The sequence below is a fragment of the Dipteris shenzhenensis genome, chromosome 18 (genome assembly GCF_047967505.1).
Source record: "Dipteris shenzhenensis isolate YYH24624 ecotype China chromosome 18, Dip_SZ_1.0, whole genome shotgun sequence".
In the NCBI taxonomy this organism is placed as follows: Eukaryota; Viridiplantae; Streptophyta; class Polypodiopsida; order Gleicheniales; family Dipteridaceae; genus Dipteris; species Dipteris shenzhenensis.
Window position 1 is genome coordinate 22,977,049 of NC_141613.1, and position 23,933 is coordinate 23,000,981.

The window sequence follows — 23,933 nt, forward strand, 5'->3', positions numbered from 1 at the left end:
GTGTTACAACTTTGTGATACAACTTTATGTTAAAACTTTGTGTTACAACTTCTACATACAACTTCTACATGTAGAAAGAGAATGTGTTACAACTTTGTGATACAACTTTGTGTTACAACTTCTACATACAACTTCTACATATAGAAAGAGAATGTGTTACAACTTTGTGATACAACTTTGTGTTACAACTTCTACATGTAGGAGACATGTAGAAAGAGAATGTGTTACAATTGTGTTACAACTTCTACATGTAGAAAGAGAATGTGTTACAACTTTGTGATACAACTTTGTGTTACAATTCCTACATGTAGAGAGAGAAGCTCTCCAACTTGTATAAATACCCCATAATGGAATGAAGCCCACAGTCTTTGGGACATTGTGTTGAGTCTACTTTGGTATTCCAAGCATTTGTCTCAAGTGTCCATGCTTCCTTGCACTCCACATCCAAAAGCATGTCCTAACCTTGCAACTCCTCCTCCCCTCTCCTCCAACCTTGCAACCCACCCTCTCCCTCTCCTCCTCCCTCCTCCTCCCTCCTCCTCCTCCTCCTCCCTCCTCCTCCTCCTCCTCCTCTCTCCTTCTCCTCCTCCTCTCTCCTCCTCCTCCCTCCTCTCTCTTCTTTCCCCCATGCTCTTACACCTTCTTCCTCTCCCATTCCTATGCTCCCCCTAAGCCCTTTGTTTCTCAACCCTTAAAACTCCATGATCTATGAGGGAGACGAGTTCTCCACCATGTACTCTACCCTGAACTTTGGAACCTCCTTCTAACCTTGGACTCCTTCTAAACCCTGGAACCTCCTTCTAAACCCTGGAACCTCCTTCTAAACCTTGGAACTCCTTCTAAACCCTGGAGCCTCCTTCTTACCCTAGAACCTCCTTATAAACCCTAGAACCTCCTTCTAAACCCTGGAACTCCTTCTAAACCGTGGAACCTCCTTCTTACCTTGGAACCTCCTTCTAAACCTTGGAACTCCTTCTAAACCCTGGAACCTTCTTCTAACCCTGGAACCTCCTTCTAACTCTTAAACTCCTCCTAAACCCTACAACCCCCAATGAAGGCGAAAGCCTTCATTACCTCAATCATGATGATACACGTTCCTTTTACACATGCATGCACTTTGTTTGCTTACCACACTTAAGCCTACATCTCTCACCAGAACACGACTCGAGATCCTAAGCTACATGTATACTACAACCGAGAACCCCACTATATCAGTAGGTGATAAAAAGCCTCAGAACCCTGCATACTGAGAGAACCCTGCTCTTCCTACGAAGGCAATAGAAAAGAGCCAACAATCTACATCATCGTCTAGCCATGACATGCGATTAGATGGTTGCCATGCTAGAATTTCTTGGTCATTGAAGCCAAGATCATGATCATTCAATAGGATGAGAGGGGAGTAATGGTGGCACATACACCCAGTTTTGCTTTGGTAGCCTAGCCTAGCATAGGCGGTCATATACATCATCGTCTAGCCATGATGTGCGATTAGATGGTTGCCATGGGAGAATTTCTCCGTCATCAAAGCCAAGATCATAATAATTCAATGGGATGAGGAGGGAGGAGCGATGGCACATACACCCAACTTTGTTACTGGTAGCCCATCCTAGTGTAGGCAGCCATATACATCATTGTCTAGCCATGACATGCCATTAGATAGTTGCCATGGGAGAATTTCTCGGTCATCCAAGCCAAGATCATAATAATTCAATGGGATTATGGGGGAGGAGCGGTGGCACATACACCCAGCTTTGCTGGTAGCCCAGCCTAGCGTAGGCGGTCATATACATCATTGTCTAGCCATGACATGCAACTAGGTGGTTGTCATGGGAGAATTTCTCGGTCATCGGAGCCAAGATCATAATAATTCAATGGAATGAGGGGGGAGGAGCGGTGGCACATACACCCAGCTTTGCTGGTAGCCCAGCCTAGCATAGGTAGTCATATACATCATTGTCTAGCCATGATGTGCGATTAGATGGTTACCATGGGAGAATTTCTCGCTCATTAGAGCCAAGATCATAATAATTCAATGGGATGAGGGGGGAGGAGCGGCTAAGTAGAAAAATTTGAATTCGTGATTCAAAAAATTCGAGAAAATTGCTTGAATGATTCGAATGGAAGAAAAAATCAGTTAAAAAAGTGGTGACACGTCACGTTTTTGAGATAAATCGACATGTCATCCCCACATATTCGTACAAATAAATTTTATTTATACGAATACTTATTTGTACGAATAAACCTGTATTAGGATGAATATGTTACTGCATTTCTACATATAAGCTCACTGCTTGCCAATGTCTCTTATCTCACACTTGGTTCCCTAGCCGAGCATAAGAGATCAAACAACGAAAAGAAGAAGAAAGGTCCTCAAGGTTGTGAAAGCAATCTAGAAGGTCCGAAATAAGATGAATTCTTTGTTAGGGAGCTTTAGGATCTCATTTTGAGTTCCTCAAATCTCTTGTGAGGTTTTTGGTTTTGGTCTTTGTTCTTTTGTTTTGTGGGAGTTCTAGGTTCTCTTTATTGAGTTCCTTCGATCTCTTGTGATAAAAATGTTTTAGATATTTTTGTGTTTGAAATTTGCTTGTGGGAGTTCTAGGATCTCCTTATTGAGTTCCTTCGATCTCTTGTGAGATAAATTTATTTGTGGGAGTTTGAGGATCTCCTTGTTGAGTTCCTTAGATCTCTTGTGAGAAAGGGGCTTGTTTTTGTGTCTATGTGGAGTTCTACGATCTCCTTGTTGAGTTCTTTAGATCTCATGTGGATAGATTTTTGTACATGGGAGTTCTAGGATCTCCTTGGTGAGTTCCTTAGGTCTCTTGTGATAAGATTTTTGTACGTGGGAGTTCTAGGATCTCCTTGTTGAGTTCCTTAGATCTCTTGTGAGAAATGGGCTTGTTTTTGTGTCTATGAAATTAAAAAATTATGAAATTTGTTTGTGGAAGTTCCAGGATCTCCTTGTTGAGTTCCTTAGATCTCTTGTGAGATTTTTTGTATGTGGGAGTTCTAGGATCTCCTCGTTGAGTTCCCTAGATCTCTTGTGAGAAATATGATTTTATTTTGTGTTTGTATTCTCAAACTTTCTTTGAATGAATATTTAATATTCTTTCAATAGAATGTGAAAGAATACAAAGAGTTTTAAAGTGTATGAATTGAAAGCTGTAAAAGTTATTAGAACAATTGTCTCATTCTTACACTTTCTTTTAAATGAATATTTAATATTCTTTCAAAAGAATGTGAATGAATGATTTTCAATTTGAGTGTATTCTTTTTTTAAAAAAAGAATCCATATATCTTTTTATTACTCAATTCTTTCACTTTCTTTTGAATGAATATATAATATTCTTTCAATAGAATGTGAATGAATGATTTTCAATTTGAGTATATTCTTTCAATAAAAATGAATCAAAGTCTGAATTTTTATTACTTATTCTTACAATTTCTTTTGAATGAATATTTCATATTCTTTTAATAGAGCGTGATTGAATGACAATTAATATATTGCATGCTTGAACGTGTTTTTAAAAGGATATGTGTTGTTGTTAATAAAATGTGTATTGCGGTATGTTTCTATTTATGCTCAAATTATTTTTTTTGCATTTTGTTTTTTGGCAACTTCAAAAGCATGGTGCACGGCAAGATTTGGTCATATGTGATGGAGATACAAAAAGTACATGCCTCGGTTTCTTTCTTGCAATGTAAATATTGTGGACACAAGTTCACAGGCAGTTCTACTTGCATCAAGCAACATGTTCTCAGAATAGGCAATGAAGTTGGATCTTGCACATGCACTTGGTCTGATGTTCTTCCGTTATGCAAATTCTATTTAGAGAAAGTGAAGAAAGTAGTTAATCTGACCCTAATAAGAAATTGTCCAAATCAACAAGATGTGAGCGTTGAGGTTGATGAGATGGTTGAAGGAGAAGCACCAATAAATGCGAGGAGTGTATCCATACATGAAGGTGATGTAGATATGCTAGCAAGCGAGTCGCATGTGAGTTTTGATGTGACTAATGCCTTTCAGGTAAAGAAGAGAAAAAAGGAAGAAAAATCTTCTATGGAGGATGGATTTCTTCGACAACAAGTGCATGAAGAGCACTTAAGATGGACAGAAGCATTTGTAAAAAATAGTATACCATTCAATGTCATGAGAGATTCAAGACGTTTTGTAATGCCTTAAAATCATGTGCTAGACAAGGATTTATTTTGCCGGATTATAATAAAATGCGCACACATCATCTTGATAGAGTCAAACAAACTGTGGCAGATTGCTTGAAAAAAAAGATATTGGATTTTATTCCTACATATGGGTGCACTCTTGCTTTTGATGGATGGACTAGCAAGTAGGCAAGACCCTTGATAAATGTAATGTGCATTACTCCCAAGGGAACTATGCTTTTGGAGAGTATTGATATGTATCTAAAAGAAAAAACCTCAGCATATATTGTAAAAATATACGAAAGAGCAATTCGTAAACTTGGTGGTAGTGAAAATTTTACTGCATTAGTAACAAATAATGCATTGGATTACAAGACCACGGGCGATGAAATTCTCCAATGGCAATCATCTAATCGCACATCATGGCTAGACTATGATGTATATGACCGCCTAGGGCTACTAGCAAAGCTGGGTATATGTGCCACCGCTCCTCCCAAATACGATTCATTAATGTAATTCGATGCATTATATGTAAAAATATACGAAAGAGCAATTTATAAAGTTGGTGGCCGTGAAAATGTTACTGCATTAGTAATAGATAATGCATCGAATTGCAAGACTATGGGTGCATGTAGCATACACTACAAGACATAGGCCCTTTTTCAACGAAAATACCAACATTTTTTACACTAATTTCTTTTAAATGGGTGCAAAGGTCGTTATTAACGTCGTTATAAGCATCGAAAAAGAATGGCTGCCATATAAGCATCGCTATATAGTGACTCTAATAAACGTCGCTATACAGCAACACTGGTAAATGTTGCTATATAGTGACACTGGTAAACGTTGCTATATAGCGATGATTAATAGAACTTTAAAAAAAGCATTAGTGGGGCTAAACAGGGCCATAGCAAGCCCTGTTTTGCCCCACATGTTTTTTTTTTAGTAATTACAATAAAAAGTTTTTTATTACAAAATTTCCCTTGCGAAAAGGGTGATACAAAATCGCTCAAATGAAATGATTGAGCAACAAAAGCATATACATGTCGAAGATATACAACATTGTTTGTTACAAAATTACCCTTTCGAAAAGGGTAATACAAAATTGCTCAAACGAGCTGATATACAAAATGATATACATGGTGAAGTATATGCAAACTACTACTACTACTACTACCACTATTACTCATTCGAATCGTCGTCGTCCTCCTCATCCTCGTCTTGTTGGCCTGATCCTTGGTCCTCATGAGCTGCGCCTGCTCCTTAACCCTCGTGAGCTATGCTTGATCCCTGGCCCTTGTGATCGCTCGCCTGTGGTGATGGGACGCTCGAGCTTTGACTCTAAGAGTGAAACCATATTAATTGAAAATTAGATTGGAACTTAAAGAATAAAACAATTTAAAAAGTGAGATTACAAGTAGGAATAGACTAATACCGTGCGAGCAGCCACCTTAGCCCAATCGACCATCGCTCCCATTGCCTCTTGCTCAATAAACCACGGCTTTGTTTCTATGTAAAACGTGCATCGCGTCTTCGCATCTGTAGGAAAATGACCCATCGCAGCTTGCTGTGGACCCAATTTACGAGAGTTAGATAAAGTGCATGTAATATGTAGTAAAACAAATAGAATAATACATTAAATGAGAAGAAGAAGACTTACCACGGTTGCCTCAAATGCCAACCATCCACCTGCACCAAAGTACGAAGTACCTACGACGTCCAGCCGTCTCCTCGCAGCCCTCCTCTGACCCTTGAACATTTTGGGATGGTCCCTATTCTGCTTCTTAAAGAACTTCCAATCAGCTTTGTCTGCCCAACTGGGTTTAGCCATCCCCTTTTCGATGGAAGTACGCAAGGTTGATCTACAATGCTTCAAGACCAAACCCATGTACTCTCGCATGTAATTCTCATCGAACTCCCAATTTGGCGAGTTAGGGTATTTTTCTTTTTATTCATTGATGACCGCCTGCTTCTTTTGGTCATCTTGATACTGCCAATTGGTAGCAATGCCACTCTTGAAGTGGTGGCTCATCAACCGCCTCATGGTGGCCATCACTGTGCAAACATTGCTACACTCAATTCAGGCATGTCCGCATCCAACGTAAATATCCTACCCTTCTTCTTTCCTTTTACTATTAAGCGACCATTATTTTTCATATCCTCAACAAAGCATCCATGAGGATTAAATCTGACCTGCAAGCCCTGCTCAACCATTTGACCAACAGAAACTAGGTTCTTGGTGATATTCGGGACATGAAATACATCAGACAGGTATTTCTTTTTCCCATCCTACATAGACAAAGGAATTGTACCAATCTGCACAAAAGGATGTGCAGTATCATCACCAGTCTCCACAAATCCAGGTCTTTCCATTTTCCTTGCATCCTACATCCATTCTCCATGACCTGTCATGTGGTTTGACACACCTGAGTCAACATACCACACATCATTGCTTTCTTCTGCACTTGTCATAGAATTGGTCATGTGCTGCACCATAAACAGATGCTCATTTCTGTCATCACCCTGTCTACTAGAAGATGCATAATTCCCTTACTGCAATTTTCCATTCATGATGTCATTCTACTATTTATAGCAATCTTTAGCCATATGACCCATTTTACCACAGTAGTAGCATTCAACATTGTTGTTTGCATTTTGGCCTCTCTGCCATCCACCACGACCTCTTTGGATCCCCCTGCCTCTAGAGTTACCACGTCCTCCTCCATAGGACTGGTTTTCTTGAGTTTGCTGCATATTCTGATTTCTACCACGGCCTCCAAATCGACCTACTCTACCTCTTTGAGCATTTGAGTAGAAGATAGTTTCTTTTGAAGTTCCTCCTGAAGAAGATGCACCACCATTTCTCTACTCTTTAGAAATTAGAAGAGCAAACAACTCCTTAAAATCAGGAAATTTTTCACGGACGGTAATGGATGTCTGGAACTGTGCATAATCCTTTCCTAGACCATTCAAGGTCACAGAAACTAAATCATCTTCCACTGGCGACCCAATGGAAGCAAGTGCATCTGCAATTTTCTTCACCTTCATGTGGTGTTCATTGATGCTCATATTTTCTCTCTGCACATTATGCAACTCTTGCTTGAGCTGCATTTTCCTGGCTTGCGTATTTGTGCTGTACATTTTTGCCAAAGTATCCCATGCCTCCTTTGTCGTACTTGCATCTTGAATATGCACAATCATAGAATCTAAAATATTGATAGATAGCCAGTACATAACTTTTCTGGCTCTCTCATGCCATCCTTTAAATGCCTGCATCTCCTGTTGATTGGGAACATTAGGAAGAACTGGTTCTTCTTCATTTCCTATAATGAACTCCCAATAGCCTTTTCCTATAAGGAAATTCATCATTCTAAACTTCCATGCTTGGAAGTTGTTCTTGTCAAGCTTTTCAGTGACAATCTGTGAAAGATAATCAGACGCAATTACAGAACCCTGTGAAATATTATGTCACTGCAAAAAACACAGCTTTGGCCTCACAAGGGCAAATCTGCAAAACTGACGAAAGTGGTATTTGACCACACAGTCACTTCCTAGTGACGATTTTGCATCAACAGGCAATAAGGATGATTCTGTAACTCCCAATATCTCTGTGCACAGGCATACGATGCAATTTCTGCGACAACTTTTCACCAACCTGCAGAGCAGAGGTCGCACAGCAAAAATAGGGCCTTTTTCTCAGTGCTTGTGGAGAACTTCCGCCTCCAAAATGGCCCCGGAATGGCCTCGAATCAAAGAAATATCACTCAGGGCTTTGCCCTATCCTGCAGCATATATTGCCCTCTCACCACACCGCGAAGGGCGTCTCAATCTGAGACAATGCATTCTTACACTTTTCGGCTGTGCTACCTGCAAAGATTTGCTCCCAAACTCGAAAAAGGAAAGCAACACTAGTCCTCTTACCAGGACACCGTGAACTTGGTTTGTTTTCTTGAGCTCCTTACCACAAACCAGGCTCTGATACCATGTAAAGATAGTGGGAGAGAAGGAAGGAGTCTCACTTGCGGCTTTCTCACATATACAATGGGGGAATACACACAAGGGTGGAGGCTAAAAACAATTTTTCTCTTCTTAGTTGTGAAAGCCAAAAGAACTCTAGTACAAAGAAATAGAAGAACCCTATATGTGGGTCTCAAACCAAACTCAACTAACTAAGGTGGCATACTAATTGAGCCATGAACTAGAGTAAAGGAAAGCTATCATCCAGCTATTATTCATGGGCGGTGTACCAATCGCATCTGCAGCTAACGAGTCGGTGACATAAATGCACAACGGTCACCCTAGCATATCACGAGTGGAGCTCGATATCTCAATAATCACTTACACTGCAGACAATAGAACACAATGCATCTACATTTCTTCTTGTCCACGTGAGAATCTCATTCGCAATTGGTACTATCTGTTGTCCTGCATCTGGATTCGGTCTCGCAATCGGCCTCACATCCACCCTAGTAGCAGTGTCCCAAAGCTCATATGCGCTTAGGATGGTCTTCATCTTGAACTTCCAGAGTGGATAGTTAGAGCCGTCCAACTTTCCGCTTTCAGAGAGCTGTGCCTGAAGGAGACTAGCTGAGAGTTGTGAGGCTTGTTCTTGCCTCCTTTGTAAAATAGTGCAGGTGACTGTGGGAGCTGTGCCATGGCTTCAAAGAGGTTCTGTTCCATTAGGTCCACACATGATAATTGGTCGGTCGACATGTGGTTATAACCACCTGATGCCCTATATTGGGGTGCACTGCAAAATTGTAAGGCCTCTATTAGGCGTGCCCACGGAGAGGAAGAGGTGCTAGTGGCGAAGGATGTGGTCTCCTAGGGGGATGTGGAGACTGAGACATAGGGCGCAATGGGAGTGGTCAGCATGGCTTGGACCCTTGAATGGATGCCAATGGTGATAGTTTTGTCACCTTGAAGGTCTTCGATGAGGATGGGCTCCTCGTGAATCCATTTGCCTTTATTCTAAGAATCTACCTATTGGAGGCACAACTATTGCCGCATGAATTATTGCATCTGGCAGTCCTCATACTATGCGAGAAGTTGACTGGGGTCTGGTTGCACACGATCGGCCAAAGTGGTGCTGGGCATTGTCCTTGCTCACTTGGGCTTGGCCTCTATCTTGTCAGGCTCTATTTGCCCTGGCCCTGTGGTGGATTTTTTGGGTAGCCCGAAGCCGACTGGTGGATGCTGTTGCTACAAGTAGTAGATGACCATCATGTACAGTAGGGGGTTGCTGATTACCTCCCCATGTGTCTTCAGGTCGTCCCTCATTTGGCTACAGAAGTACTCAGCCCAATTGGTGTCCTAGGGCTCCACCAAGCATAGCAGGGTATTTAGCACAATGGTCTGATGATGGTTGGCATGCTTGACTTGCGTGAGCCATTGCAAGGCTCTTGCTGGCCTTTCCACCTCGAGCCATTGCAAGGCTCTTGTCGGCCTTTCCACCTCAAGCTTGTGGATGGTGGTAAACTGTAGTCATCCCTTTCTCTTATGGCGGTCATAGTGATAGACCTTGGTGAGGGCGTCCAACTTCTTCTTCATGGAGTACTTCTCGCCGATGACTGATAGGCCGAAGGCTGCACGTACCACATCTTGATTGATCTGATAGTGGTGGGCATTGCCTGCTGCATCTCGTAGGAAGCCAATGTTGGTGTTGGTGTTGATGTTGTATGCCTGGAGGAATACTACTAGCAGCTTCATGTCTAGGTGGCATGGGAGACAATCTGCCACTAAGCTCAAGTAGGTAACTTTAAGTGCATCCTCCATTGTTGGCTCTTTCAATGCTCCATATGATGCTGTGGTATGGTAGTGGAGGGTGTAGTCGTGGCCCTCATATGCAAAGTGTGAGTGCAACTTCAAAAGCCTTGTAGCCCTCAAATAGTATTGGGCCGAGGCATGTGACACAGTTGTGCACTTGATAAATAGGAGTCCCACTGCTTCATTGCAAGATAACACCAAAAGAGGCATTCACAAGAACTAAGCCCTCTATTGGTCACTTGAGAGTATTTGGCTCTCTTTCTTATGCTCATGTTCTTGACGCACTTAGGACTAAACTTGATGTCAAATCAATCAAGCATGTTTTTCATGGATATGCTGCAGAGTCAAAGGGATACCGACTCTATGATCCAGTCAAGCAGAAGTTGACTATATCCAAGGATGTTATCATTGATGAGGCTTCAACTTTGATAGTCCAACTACAGTTTCTACTTCGCTTCAGCCAGTAGTGCTAGTGATACATAATATTTCTTTGCCTACAGAGTCAGATAAGTATGCAGTCCACAGTGACCACTCAAAGTAAAGGCAAAGAAAAGGTTCTTGACATAATGGATACAAAAACTACCATGATCATCACTGAGATTCTTGAAAGTTCCACTTGCAATGTCATAAGATTTGCTCATGATCAAAAGACATCTGAGAGGTTGACCTACAAAAGCAACTATGAATTCATGGCCAAAGTGATGGAGTTTTATGAGCCAACCTCTTTTAAAGATGCAGTGCAAGTCCCTGAGTGGAAACATGCAATGGATGAAGAGTACAATGCTCTTCTCAAGGACCAAACTTGGACCTTAACAGATCTTCCTAAAGAGAAGAAGCCCATAGGATACAAATGGGTTTAAATAGTCAAACTCAAATCATCTAGTGAAGTTGACAGATACAAGGCCAAGTTGGTAGCCAAGGGATATGCCCGAGTATGGCCTAGATTGTGAGGAGACCTTTGCACTAGTTACAAAGATGACTACTATCAGGGCCAACCATAGCTCTTACAGCTCACTTTGATAGGCCCATCCACCAGATGGATGTGAAGAATGCCTTTTGGTTTTCTAGATGAGTATTTAAATCTACATGATATAGCCTTTAAGATATGTTGTTACTGGGATAAAACTGAAGGTCTTCAGGTTGCAGAAATTACTTTATGGTTTGAAACAGTCTCCTCATGCATGGAAGGAAAGGATTTATCGTCACTTTCTGACATTTGCTTTTCAGCCATCAAATTTAGATCCATCTCTTTACATCATGAAGACTACAGAAGACATCCTTCTTGTAGTGCTCTATGTTGATGACTTGATGATCTCATCTTAGAAACAAAGAGTCAGGTCACCTCAGAGTTTGACATGAAGGATATGGGAGAACTCCATGATTTTCTTGGTATAGAAATATGGAGAGATGACACATGGATCACACTTTGTCAAGGAAAGTACACTCAAGAGGTACTTAAGCAGTTTCATCTACATGATTGCAAGCCACTTCGTACTCCTATGGAATGCAATATCAAGTTGTTACCACTCGACACTTCTCGAGCTTCAAATCCTCTACAATACAGACAACTCATTGTTTGGCAGCTTGATCTATTTGACACCAGGCCAGACATAACCTATGCAGCTGGTGTGCTCATCCAGTTCTACATGAATCCCAAGAAAACTCGTCTCCTTGCAGCGAAGAGAGTACTCAGATACCTTCATGGTACATGGGATCATGGACAACATTATGCCAGGTCATTCAACTTACACTTCCATGGTTACCTCGGCGGGGTCACTATGTATAAACCCTCTATATCACGTGCGTTCAAGGCCTATTTCTAAAATCCCTTATCTGTAAATTTTTCATTTAATAAAATGTACCCCTTTTCTATACAAATCTATAAATTTTTTCCAAAACTATTTTAAATAGTCCCTTATGTATATTTATTTCTGTAAATTTTAGAAATAAAAAATATCCTTCTGTTGAACTCACGTGATAGGATTACATATGATGAGTGAAACCCCTGAGATGGTTACACAGATGCTGATTGGGTAGGAAGTGTAAATGATAGAAGATTCACCAATGGATACTACTTTAGTCTTGGCTCCGTAGCTTTTTCATGGCAAAGCAAGAAGCAAACAATAGTGGCATTGTCTTCGATCGAAGCAGAGTATAGAGGATCCACCAATGCAACATGTGAAGCAATTTGGTTTAGAAGGCTTCTTTCAAAGATTGAGATACTTTATGGAGACCCTACTGTGCTCTATTCATATAATATGAGCAGCATTCAACTGGCAAAGAACCCAGTGTTTCATGCCAGAACAAAACATATTGAAATGCTTGCATTATCACTTCGTTCGTCAGAAAGTTCTTAGTGAAGAGATCGACTTGCTACATTGTTCGACACAAGAACAAGTCATATATATTTTCACAAAGCCACTTTCCACTTAATAAGTTTGCACACTTTCGACATCAGCTTGGTCTTTGCCATATGCAACTTAAGAGGGGGAAGTGAACGTTAAGTTGTACACCTTTGTACATACTTTTTTTGCTATGCTCTTTTTGCACTCTTGTGCATTTTTTCTGACCTTTCTTACTGTTGTCGTTATGCAATATTCAAAAAATCCAAAAATTGTGTTTTGTAAAGCAGCCTCTTCTTATGCAGTGCAATTTAAGAGGGGGTGTTGAGAATGGTGTGTGTAAATTGCACCATGAGGGTTATGGGATAAACCCTAACCCTAACCCTAAGGGGTCCATGTATATATTTGTATTTTCCTTGGAATACAGTTAGTGTACAGTTAGCCTATCTTGTGCACTCCTCTCTCTCTCTCACTCTCATCTCCATTTTATTAGTTAGGACCCCTTGGCAGTCTACAATTGTGTTAAACCTTAGCAAGGCTTGGAACCACTTGCCTTTAGTCATTTATATAGAGTGCTCATTAACATGTTCTCTTAGTGTGCGGAGTGCTTTACGTTGTTTTGGGCTGTTGGTTCTCACTGAAGAAGGGTGTTGATGTCCCTTGTTTTGAGTATCTTTGCTCATTTTGGTACAATGTTGGGCCGTAGTGATTTTAAGTTACCTTGATTTGTAGCTCAACACAAGCCTAAGTGCTCCAAGCAATGTTCTCTCCTAGCCCCAATCCATTACAAGGATTTTCTTAGCATGATTGCTTGCTACACTTCAAGTCTTGTTTAGTAGAGTTTTGGAAGACTTTTTGTGATAAGGGAACATTGTGAATTGTATAGAAAGAGACCAAGGTATGGGAGAGTCGATTCATCTGCTATGTTCATAACCATCCCCCACCTTGCACCAATTGTAAAAATAAATAGTGATGAGCTTACCCTTTATGCTTATTACAAGCTATGTTTGTCCTTTCACGATATTGGGGATTCAGAAACTGCTTTCACTTTGTTATGTTTGGGTTTTGGTTTCTACAAAGGGTACCTTAGGAAGTTGTTAGTGCGTGGTTGGTGACAGGTTATAATACTAGTCCCTTCTAAGGGTTTCGAGTTTAGAACAGTCTTGTATTGTTTATGATTTTGGCATTTACTATTGCCATGTGTTCATTTAAAAAAAGGGAGACCTTGGTCTAGCATAATTACCTAGGTTACTGCAATACTCACAATGTTTTGATCTCAGGTAATCAGCCAATTCTAGATGTACTAGTAAGGAGGTGGTATCCACTATGTGGATGGTCCCTGAACCTAAAAACTAGCAAATAATATCTCTGCTCTAAATGAATCATACTGCTAGCTGCTTGGAGAATTGGGAGAGTAGTTTGCAACTTGAAAGCATACTATAATGTCTAAAACATTAAATAATTGGATACTTGATGATGCAAACTTGACTCGCCTAGTTTCCATAAGTAAACCAAGAGCTCCTACGAATTTTTTTTAATTACTCTTGTGGATTGACATGGATAACAACTGTGCATGGATATATAAGCTTGCCTTCCCATTTGAAGCTAACTATTGCTACTTTTTTTGAATGGTGGTAGGTGAGCCCATGCACTTTTCTGCAAGGTTTTCTTGAAATGACTAAGGATGCTTTAGGAAAAATAAAAAAGAGAAACTGAGACACTCTGTGTGAAGGAACGAACCTAATTGTACTTTGGAGTAGTGGGCAGTGCCACCTTGGTTTATCACAGAGAGCTTGGAACTATTTTTGTAGCCTACTTCTGGAACTAGTAAAAGGACAAAGTTTGATTTTTTGGTTCTTAGATTTGGGGCTTATTATATACATAAAAAAAGCTTACAAACTTATGTAATGCACTATCCCTACAAGTTGGAAGCTTTGGTGTTGACTAGTAACTAATTTGGGTTTTTCAAGAAGTGACTTGACTACGCCCTGCAACTTTGTAATTGTTTTACATTAGGGATCCATTTTGTACTAAGGTATGATTACTTGCTTTTGGAAAGCAAAATTGTACCTACTGCTAAGGATGATTAATACTTGGGTGTGGAGTTGTTCTGATTATTGACACGTACTGAATGTAGTAGCACCTAATTTGACTATGTAATCTTGCATGTTAGTGTGGTTCTTGTTCATTAGTCAGTGACATCATACACTTAATGCTTGGAGAATGTTTATGTTATGGTTTGAGATAGAAGGGATGGGGTGTGTGGGCCTAAGCAATGACAGAATAGTAGTGGATAAGGGAACCACACACACAATTTTTTTTTAAAAATTGATTAGTGAATGTATCAGACACACACACACACTTATTTCTTCACACACACACACACACACACACACACACACACACACACACACACACACACATGTATACTTCCCCAACTATGAATTATTCTTTTATGTACCCCACGTGAAATGTCCCCTTTACACTCTCTTTTTAATCACCCCACACACCAAGCACACTAATCCTCCCATACCTCCAATAGTGCCTTCTCAACCCATGCACTCGTTCACTCCTTGGTGTGACTTAAACTTTAGTTGTGACTATTTTTTTTTTCAATCATTTAAGAATCCATATGATTTTCCATATTCCTAAGTAAGCAATAACAAGCTGAGGAAAGCATGCATTACATGTCTACCCAAACGAACTATGATGTTCTAACACCTAGTTTATTTGGATGGTGGTAGGTAAGTGGACCCCAGCCTCGGAACCTAGACTACCTAAGGATTTGACACCTTTTTTCAATATTGTGTTTGTCAAACTCAATATTATAAAAAAATCTTAATTTTGGTGGAAAATTTGGCAAACTTTGGTTGTTGCAGTTTTCAACTTAGAAGTCTCAAACATTTATTCCTTTCATGTTCCCCTTTTTTTTTCTTTTTATCCAAATGATGGTATTAAGTGTATGGCTCAATTATTGATGGGACTTTTTAGTTTAAACACACACTTTGATTTCCCAACTAGCCTTTGGTCAGGCTAGTGCCATATAGTTAATTCACATCCATTGTATAATTCTTTAGCATGGATAATCTCTAGTTATTTTTTGATCTGCCTTGTTTTTCACTAACATTTATATCTATTTTGAAGAAGTGGTGTATGCATTTACTATTGGCATTATTTTTTCATTTTGACGCTTACCATATAGATCCACTTTTTGATTCAATTATTATCAGTAGGTGGGGACTAAGTTCCACATGGTGGGCCTACTCCCCGCCATGTGGTCTAACCCTTTGGGCTGGGGTTGGGCCACATACATAGAGACACACACACTATCTTTCTTGCTTTTTCCCATGCAACTTATATTCCTTCCCTTTTTACCCCTTTGGTAAAACCTTTTAAACTACCTCTCCCCCCCTCTCTCTCTCTAAATAAAAATCCCCCCCACACTCTCTGCCCTTTTCTCTCTCTTTCTCCTAATTTCCCTCACACCCTTTCTCAACTTTTATACAATTGCCCCCCTTTTTCCCCTAATCTAAAATCATTTTCAAAAAAACTTTATCCTAGTATTTTTTGAAATTTCCTAATTTTTAAAAAAATTTTCCTATTTTTCCTAAAATTTCCCTAATGTTTTCCTAAATTCTCCCTAATTCTTTCTTTTTTTCCTCCCCCTTTTTTTTTCTTATCCCCCCACCCCATTTTTTATCTTGCCCTTCTTACTAACTTCCTCCACCTTTCCCTTACTTTCTTACTCTTCTTTCCCCTTGTTTTTCCTTTTTTTGTCTCACGCCCGCTCTCATTTTCTCCTCTCTTGTCTTCTAAATTTTTCTAATTCTTCCCCCCTTTTTCTCTCAGAAACACTCCCTAATTTTTCCTTATTCCCCTAACCAACCCCCCTTCTCTCCCTAACTACCTCTCTCAAACTAAACCTAACCACTCCTACCCCGACCACTTACCTTCCTTGGCTGTTTGACTACCTTCACAACATGAGTGACCAGCTTCCTTGTTTTTCTCCTCCACCCTATTTACACCCCCTCTACTACCCTTCCATCATGTCCTCTACTACCCTTCCATCATCCAAAGTCTACTTGCTCCATCGTTCAGTTCACTGCTCTTTTAGTTTGCTTAGTAAATGTATCTCACACATAGACACTTATTTCTACACACACACACACACACACACACATTTTGATTAGTAAATGTATCTCACACATAGACACTTATTTCTTCACACACATGCACACACGCGTGCTTGCATGCGCATGCACACACACACACACACGGATACTTTCCCAACTATGAATTATTCTTTTATGTACCCCCTTGCGAAATCTCCCCTTTACACTCTCTTTTTAATCACCCCACACACCAAGCATACTAATCCTCCCATACCTCTACTAATCCCTTCTTAACCCACCCAGTCATTCGCTCCTTAGTCCACTTGTGACTTAAACTTCACTTGTGACGAACATTTTTTAAATTGTCTAAGAATCCATATGGTTGTCTATATTCCTAGGTAAAGTGATAACAAGCCGGGAAATATAGGCATTACCTGTCTACCCAAATGTAACTATGATGTTCTAACACCGAGTTTGTTTGGATAGTGGCAGTAAGTGGAGCTTGACCTCGGAACCTGGACTGCCTGAGGATTCGACATGTTTTTAATCACCTCTTTACACACTCTTTTTAATCACCCCACACACCAAGCATACTAATCCTCCCATACCTCTACTAATCCCTCCTCAACCCATCCAATCATTTGCTTCTTATTCCACTTGTGACTTAAACTTCACTTGTGACAAACATTTTTTAATTATCTAAGAATCCATATGGTTGTTTATATTCCTAGGTAAAGCGATAACAAGCGGGAAAAATAGGCATTACCTGTCTACCCAAACGTAACTAGGATGTTCTAACATCGAGTTTGTTTGGATGGTGGCAGGTAAGTGGACCCTGACCTCGGAACCTGGACTGCCTGAGGATTTGACATCTTTTTTCAATATTGTGTTTGTCAAGCTCAACATTATTAAAAATTCTTAATTTTGATGGAAATTTTTGCAAATTTCGGTTGTTGCATTTTTCAACTTAGATGTCTCAAACATTTTTTCCTTATGTGTTCCCCTATTTTTTACCTTTTGTCCAATTGATGCAATTAACTGTATGGCTCAATTATTGATGGGACTTTTTAATACACACACACACACACACACACACACACACACACACACACACACACACAGACGCACGTCCACACACACACACACACACATGCAGAGTGAGATGTGGCAGCTTCGTGTTGACAGACTACATAATGGAGCACATAACAAAAAATGTGGTGCACTTGAAGGTTTGCACTTTGCGTATAGACCGAAGGAAAGAATGCAATCTATGTCCTCAGGAGAAAGTCCAGTTAAGATTTAAGGTTTTGAAAAAAGGTTTGAAGAAATTATATAATCGTGGTGGGGTCATTGATCCATGTTATCATTTCCATTCTAAGAGTTGAGGATATAACCACTAAATTCACTATCAGCTATCATGTACTAAGTGCCATGCAACATAAACAAAAAGTCAAAGTCATATCTAAATAATTTAAATGTAATTCTCCTTCGAGAGTAAGTGCATCATCAACAAGGACGTGCATGCACACCCATGCGCGTGTGCACAAACACACATTTTAATAATATTTATGTTGGATATGTCCTTGCTTTCATATATGGTTGCATGCTTTTATCCTTTTATTATGGAAGAGTTACAATGTGGCATCCAAAGGGGAGAGAGAGCTTAAATGTAAGTGTTTGTGTGTGTGTGTGTGTGTTCATGTCTCCTAAGTTTGAGTGTTTGTGTGTGTATGTGTGCATGCGTGCGTGTGTGTTTGTGTGTGTGGAGGGAATAGTCACAAGAGAGAATTTGTTTGTGTATGAGAGAGAGAGACAAAGAGAGAGAGAGAGAGAGAGAGAGAGAGAGAGAGAGATTGTAGTGCCTCTTTGTGAGTGTGTGCATTAGGGGGGGGCGGGGGACAAAGGAAGGAGAATTTGTGTGTGTTTGTGTGCGCGCGCATGAGAGAGAGATTGTAGTGCCTCTTTGTGAGTGTGTGCATTAGGCGGGGGCGAGGGATAGAGGAAGGAGAATTTGTGTGTGTGCGCGCGCACATCGCGCATGTGTGTGTGTGTATTTGTGTGTGAGGGGAATAGTCACAAGAGAGAATTTGTTTGTGTGTGTGTATGAGAGAGAGAGAGAGAGAGATTTTAGTGCCTTTGTGTGTGTGCGCGCACACTTGCGTTTGTGAATGAGACACACTCACACATAGTCAAAGGCAAAGAGCGTGTGTGTGGGGGGAGATTTTTTGTGTCGACATGAGAGGGCCACCGATCTAGTTGAATTAGTTGAATTGTGTAAACTGAGCATAGAGCAGCAAAGGCAAGTGATGCCTAGTGATGTATTCGAATGGTGGAGGGGGTCTTGAAAGTTGAAATTTTATTTTGCAAATAAGACATTTTAAGATGCAGTAAATGATCAAAGTTGTTCGAATGCCAAAGATTCCTTGAAGACTCTTCTCACTCCTGTACAAGGCAGCAATCGGTGAGGGGCATGAGTAGCAGACGAATTGGCGCGACCCAATGGAGGTGGAGCAACAACAAAGACATGCACTGCCTACTGCGTCCATTCTCGTTGGTCAGATGTCCCCAGATTGTCTTTGCTTACGAGTATGTGCGGCACACATTTCCTGCAAATATTATCTGCAGGATCTGGGAACATTGTATGCGCAGCATGTACAGGTTAAGAGGGGGCTTGGATAGCGGTGTTGAGCTCGAAGTGTCGTACTTGACACACTTCTGGCAACTGGTCCTCATCGTGGTCATACCCTCAATTACAGGGCACTTATGGCGGGCGTACTTCACGAATCCCCCGTGATGGCTCAACTGAAAGTTAAAAGTAGATGGGTGACAGAGGTAAAAGCTTTAAACCTACACTCCCGTCTTACAAGTATGTTAAGGTTCCCAGGCTTGAAGCCTAAAATACCAAGGAATGGCTTTGTATAGACGGCTGGTACACTCTATGTCGGGGAAAAGACATGTGTGAGAAAAAGGAGTCCACAAGCAACGGAATGCACGGAGCCAAAGCATCCAGTTGTCTGGCCCGGTCAAACTATGAATACCTTGGCTCTGTGGAGGAGCTAGCAGGCACCTGCTTTAGGTCTGGAGAGTTGGTGAATGCATCCAAAGTACAAGAACTGCGACAAAACTGTGACTTGGAGATGCTGAGCTTAGAGGAGGCACTCACGTCTTTGGAACGGGTCCCCCATCTGCCTTCAGTTCAGAACATATTTTGCATCTTACAGAAATGCAGAACAAATAAAAATCTAGCACATGCCAAACGCTTGCAAGCCTATATTTGCAAAAGTGGGCTGGAAGCTCGTGGATCTCTTGGGAACTACCTTGTCCTTACATTGGTGGACTGTGGAAGCAGGTGCAATGCTCAGCAGGTCTTTAACAAGCTGGCAGATCAGAATGAGCGTTCTTGGACTTCTCTCATCCTGGGCTATATTCAAAGTGGGGAATCACAGCATGCCCTGAATCTGTACGAGAAAATGCAAGAGGCTTCTGTACATCCTAGCAAGTATACGTTTCTGGCCCTGTTGAAGGCTTCTGCTAGATTGAAAGATGCGAAAAGAGGCCGCCAATTACATGCTGAAATCGCCAGATTGAAACTGGAGAGAGATCCTTTTGTTTGCAGCACCTTGATCGACATGTATGCCAAGTGTGGCTCTGTTAGAAAAGCACGGGAGCTGTTTGACGAGCTGCCAGTTCGAGGTGTAGTGCCATGGAACATATTAATTGCAGGATATGCTGCAAATGGGCTTGGTGAGGAAGCACTGAACTGTTTGGAACAGATGCTACTGGAGGGGGTTTTCCCAGATGATGTGACTTTTGTTTGCAGCTTGAAAGCTTGTGGCAGCATAGGGGCCATAGACAAGGGCCGAGAAATACATGCTCGGATTGCCAGACAAGAAGTGGAAAAAAATCCCCTTGTTGGCAGTACCTTGGTCTACATGTATGCCAGATTTGGCTTGTATGCAAAAGCATGGGAAGTGTTCAGCAAGATGCCAGTTCGACGTGTAGTATCATGGAACACAGTAATTGCAGGATATGCTGAACACGGGCTTGGTGAGGAAGCACTGGACTGTTTTGAACAGATGAAACTCGAGGGTCTCTCTCCAGATGCTGTCACGTTTGTTTGCAGCTTGAAAGCTTGTGGCAGCATAGGAGCCATAGACAAAGGCCGAGAAATACATGCTGAGATCGCTAGGCGTGATTTGGAAAGAGATGCTTTTGTTGGCAGCACATTGGTTGACATGTATACCAAATGTGGCTCTCTTGCAATAGCACGGGAAACATTTAAGAAGCTGCCAGTGCAATGTGTGGTGTCGTGGAACATACTCATTGCAGGTTATGCTGAACGTGGGCTTGGTGAGGAAGCCCTGAGTTGTTTCGAACAAATGCAACTGGATGGCGTGCCTCCAAATGCTACAACGTTTGTTGGCAGCTTGAAAGCTTGTGGCAGCATAGGGGGCATAGGCATGGCCCAAGAAATACATGCTGAGATTGCTAGACAAGAATTGGAAGCAGATCCTTTTGTTGGCAGCATGTTGGTAGACATGTATGCCAAGTGTGGCTCTCTTGCAAAAGCACGGGATGTGTTTAACAAGCTGCCAGTTCGAGATGTAATTTCGTGGACTGCACTAATTGCAGGATATGCTGAACATGGGCTCGGTGAAGAAGCGCTGAACTGTTTCAAACAGATGCAGCTGGATGGTGTCCCTCCAAATGATGTCACATTTGTTTGCAGTCTGAAAGCTTGTGGAGGCATAGGAGCCATAGACAAGGGACGAGAAATACATACTGAGATTGCCACGCATGAATTTGGAAGAGTCTCTTTTGTTGGCAATGCTTTGGTTGACATGTACACCAAATGTGGCTCGCTTGCAAAAGCACGGGAAGTGTTTGACAAGCTACCAGTTCGAGATGTTGTCTCATGGACTTCACTGATTGCAGGATATGCCCAGCTAGGAGAAAGTAACATCGTTTTTAATATGATTGAGAGAATGAGAGGAGAAGGCATCAAGCCAAACAGGCTCACATTCTTAAGTGTTCTTATGGTATGCAGTCATGCGGGATTAGTGGAGAAGGGCCAGAAGTATTTTGAGGCCATGAGCAAGGAATATGGCATCGATCCGAGTGTTGAACACCACACTTGCATGGTGGATCTCCTTGGTCGTGCTGGGCAATTAGATGAGGCTATAGCTATGGTGGAGAGGATGCCTTTCCACCCTACTCTATTGGTGTGGCATACTGTGTTGGGTGCTTGTCGAAAGTGGGGTAATGTGGAGCTTGGAAGATGGGCCTTTGAACATGCATTGCGATTGGATGAGATGGATCCTACAGCTTATGTTTTGATGTGTAACATTTATGCAGGTGCTCACATGGAGGACGAGGAGGAGGTTGATGGTATGGGAGTGAAAGAACAAGCCTATAAGAAGTCAGGACAGAGCTGGCCTGAGGTTGGTGGAATTGTGCATACATTTGTTGCAGGCAGTATGAGACATTCCCAAAGCAAGGATATATATGCAAAGCTAGATGATCTCTCCTCCAAAATGGGTAAGGCAGGCTATATACCAGATTTCCATTTTGTGTCAACGGATGTATCTGAGGATGCAAAGAAAGTTGCATTATGTGGGCACAGTGAGAAGCTGGCTACTGTGTGTGCACTGATCAATACTCCCAAGGGGACACCCCATACGTGTTGTAAAAAATTTCCGGGTTTGTGAAGATTGTCATGCGACCATTAGACGTATATCAAGGATAGAGCAACGGACAATTCTTGTCAGAGATGCAATCTGCTTTCATGTTTTCAAGGAGGGAAATTGTGTTTGTGGGGATTACTGGTGATACTGTTGCATGTACAGGAGCCTCCTGTTATCTGAAATGTTGCTGCTGGAATGAGGGAAAGGCAAGGCTATTTTTGAGCGTGCAGTTTCTATAAGTGAAATTTTGAAATCGACAGACTCAAAGGTTTGGTGGTCTTTGCAAATTATACCTCTTAAGGATTTTCGTGTTTTTGCCTTTGGATTTTTGTACTTTCTGACAATGATTACTGACGTAAACTGCTGCTTCTTCTTGCAGTTCTGCTCAAACCACCTTAGCATAGTTCTCATTTAATACGGTCCAGGAGCTTTTGACCTAGCTCTTTGAAGATTACTGTTCTGCTTACTCAGTAGGAATTCCCCCGAGTTCATTGCGGGACAAGCAAAAATAGCTTGACACCTTGCAAAGCATTCGATCACTCCGTGGAGCTTTCCATGGTCTCATGCCCACTTTGTGGCCTTGACAATTGGTATGCATACGAGCCATTTGCCCGGTGGAGCAGGTGCTGGATGGGGGCTCCTCCAACAGAAAGTCAGGTCTGCTTTGTTCATGACGATGGGTAAGTGCATAATCATGTTCTCAGACTTGCCGATAGTAGATGGTCTTTTCTTGGCAAGGGAATGATTTTCTACATTTTAAGTGGTCGGTGGTAACATGACAATGCAATCAAGCGTGTCTTCCTCATCCATGTGTTTATTCTGATTGGTCATAGCTCAGCATCTTAATTGACATCTACTTGACCATGAGTGAAAGTAGGGTTCTTTGGTACAAGAATGAAATTTTGGTTGCATCATTTGTTTCTTCAACTACACTGGTTTGGCACACATTGTGCGAAGTGCTGTGGTCCAAACAAGGTTTATGGCCTCATCAACATTTAGAATTGTCCAAAATGTATTTTTATTGTATTCCTTCCAAAAAGTACATGGATAGATTGCCATCTATCCATACTGTATAACTAATTGCATTGTTCTGGTTTTCTTTGTTGAAATCAAGCTTTTATATTTTTGAAATGTGAAATTTGTGTTGGCATGATATGTTTCTATTTTAGATGACAATGTGTCAACATATATGAACGAATCCATGGATGAAAAGATAAGTTCATTGTCCTCTAGGAATCTTCACTATATTTTATTTGAGAATACAATGTACATAAGAGATCGCTTTTGAAAACCACATTATTCCTATTCTCTTTGTGTATGAGATTTTACTGAATTGGTTTTGATTTTGAAATCCTTTGCAACATTTTCTCTTCTAAATGCTTTTTTGGTTATAGGATAATTGAGCATGTATGATAAATATGTAAAAACACCTTTGTTAGAAGAAAATTACTCACGAAAAAAACAAACATTGCCAACATCTAAATGTGTTTTTGGACATTCTATCTCCATTGCTCAAGTTTTATATAACAATGCTTGCAAAGAATGCTTAGTGTTAATATTTTGTGACTATTTGGATTGTAACCTAGTTAACAATTGAATTCAAAAGTGGAGCAAAGGTATGTATTTTTGGTATGCAATTGCTCTTCTAAATGCATTTTTAGTTATAGGACGATTGAGCATGTATGATAAACATGTAAAAACACATTTTTTTAAAGGAAATTACTCATAAAAACATTGTTGACGTAAAAATGTGTTTTTGAACATTTTGTCTCCGCTGCCCAAGTTTTACACAACAATGCTTGCAAAGAATGCTTAATATTTTGTGGCTATTTGGATTGTAACCTAGTTAATAATTGAATTTGCAAAAATGT

General features: G+C 40.9%; 1 protein-coding gene across 2 annotated transcripts; it reads left to right on the plus strand.

Annotated features, from left to right (window-relative positions):
- The first annotated feature begins 18,647 nt into the window (after positions 1-18,647).
- Positions 18,648-22,838, plus strand: LOC147890961 (pentatricopeptide repeat-containing protein At5g27110-like). Of its 2 annotated transcripts, XM_087389727.1 has the most exons (4): positions 18,648-19,210; positions 19,301-21,916; positions 22,225-22,330; positions 22,442-22,838. In XM_087389727.1, the coding sequence occupies exons 1-3, from the start codon at positions 19,198-19,200 to the stop codon at positions 22,299-22,301; spliced, it is 2,706 nt and encodes a 901-aa protein (XP_087245853.1). In that variant the 5' UTR covers positions 18,648-19,197; the 3' UTR covers positions 22,302-22,330; positions 22,442-22,838. The 2 variants fall into 2 exon arrangements, with proteins under 2 accessions (XP_087245853.1, XP_087245852.1); XM_087389726.1 differs by lacking the exons at positions 22,225-22,330; positions 22,442-22,838 and having other exon boundaries at positions 19,301-22,202.
- Positions 22,839-23,933: the final 1,095 nt, after the last annotated feature.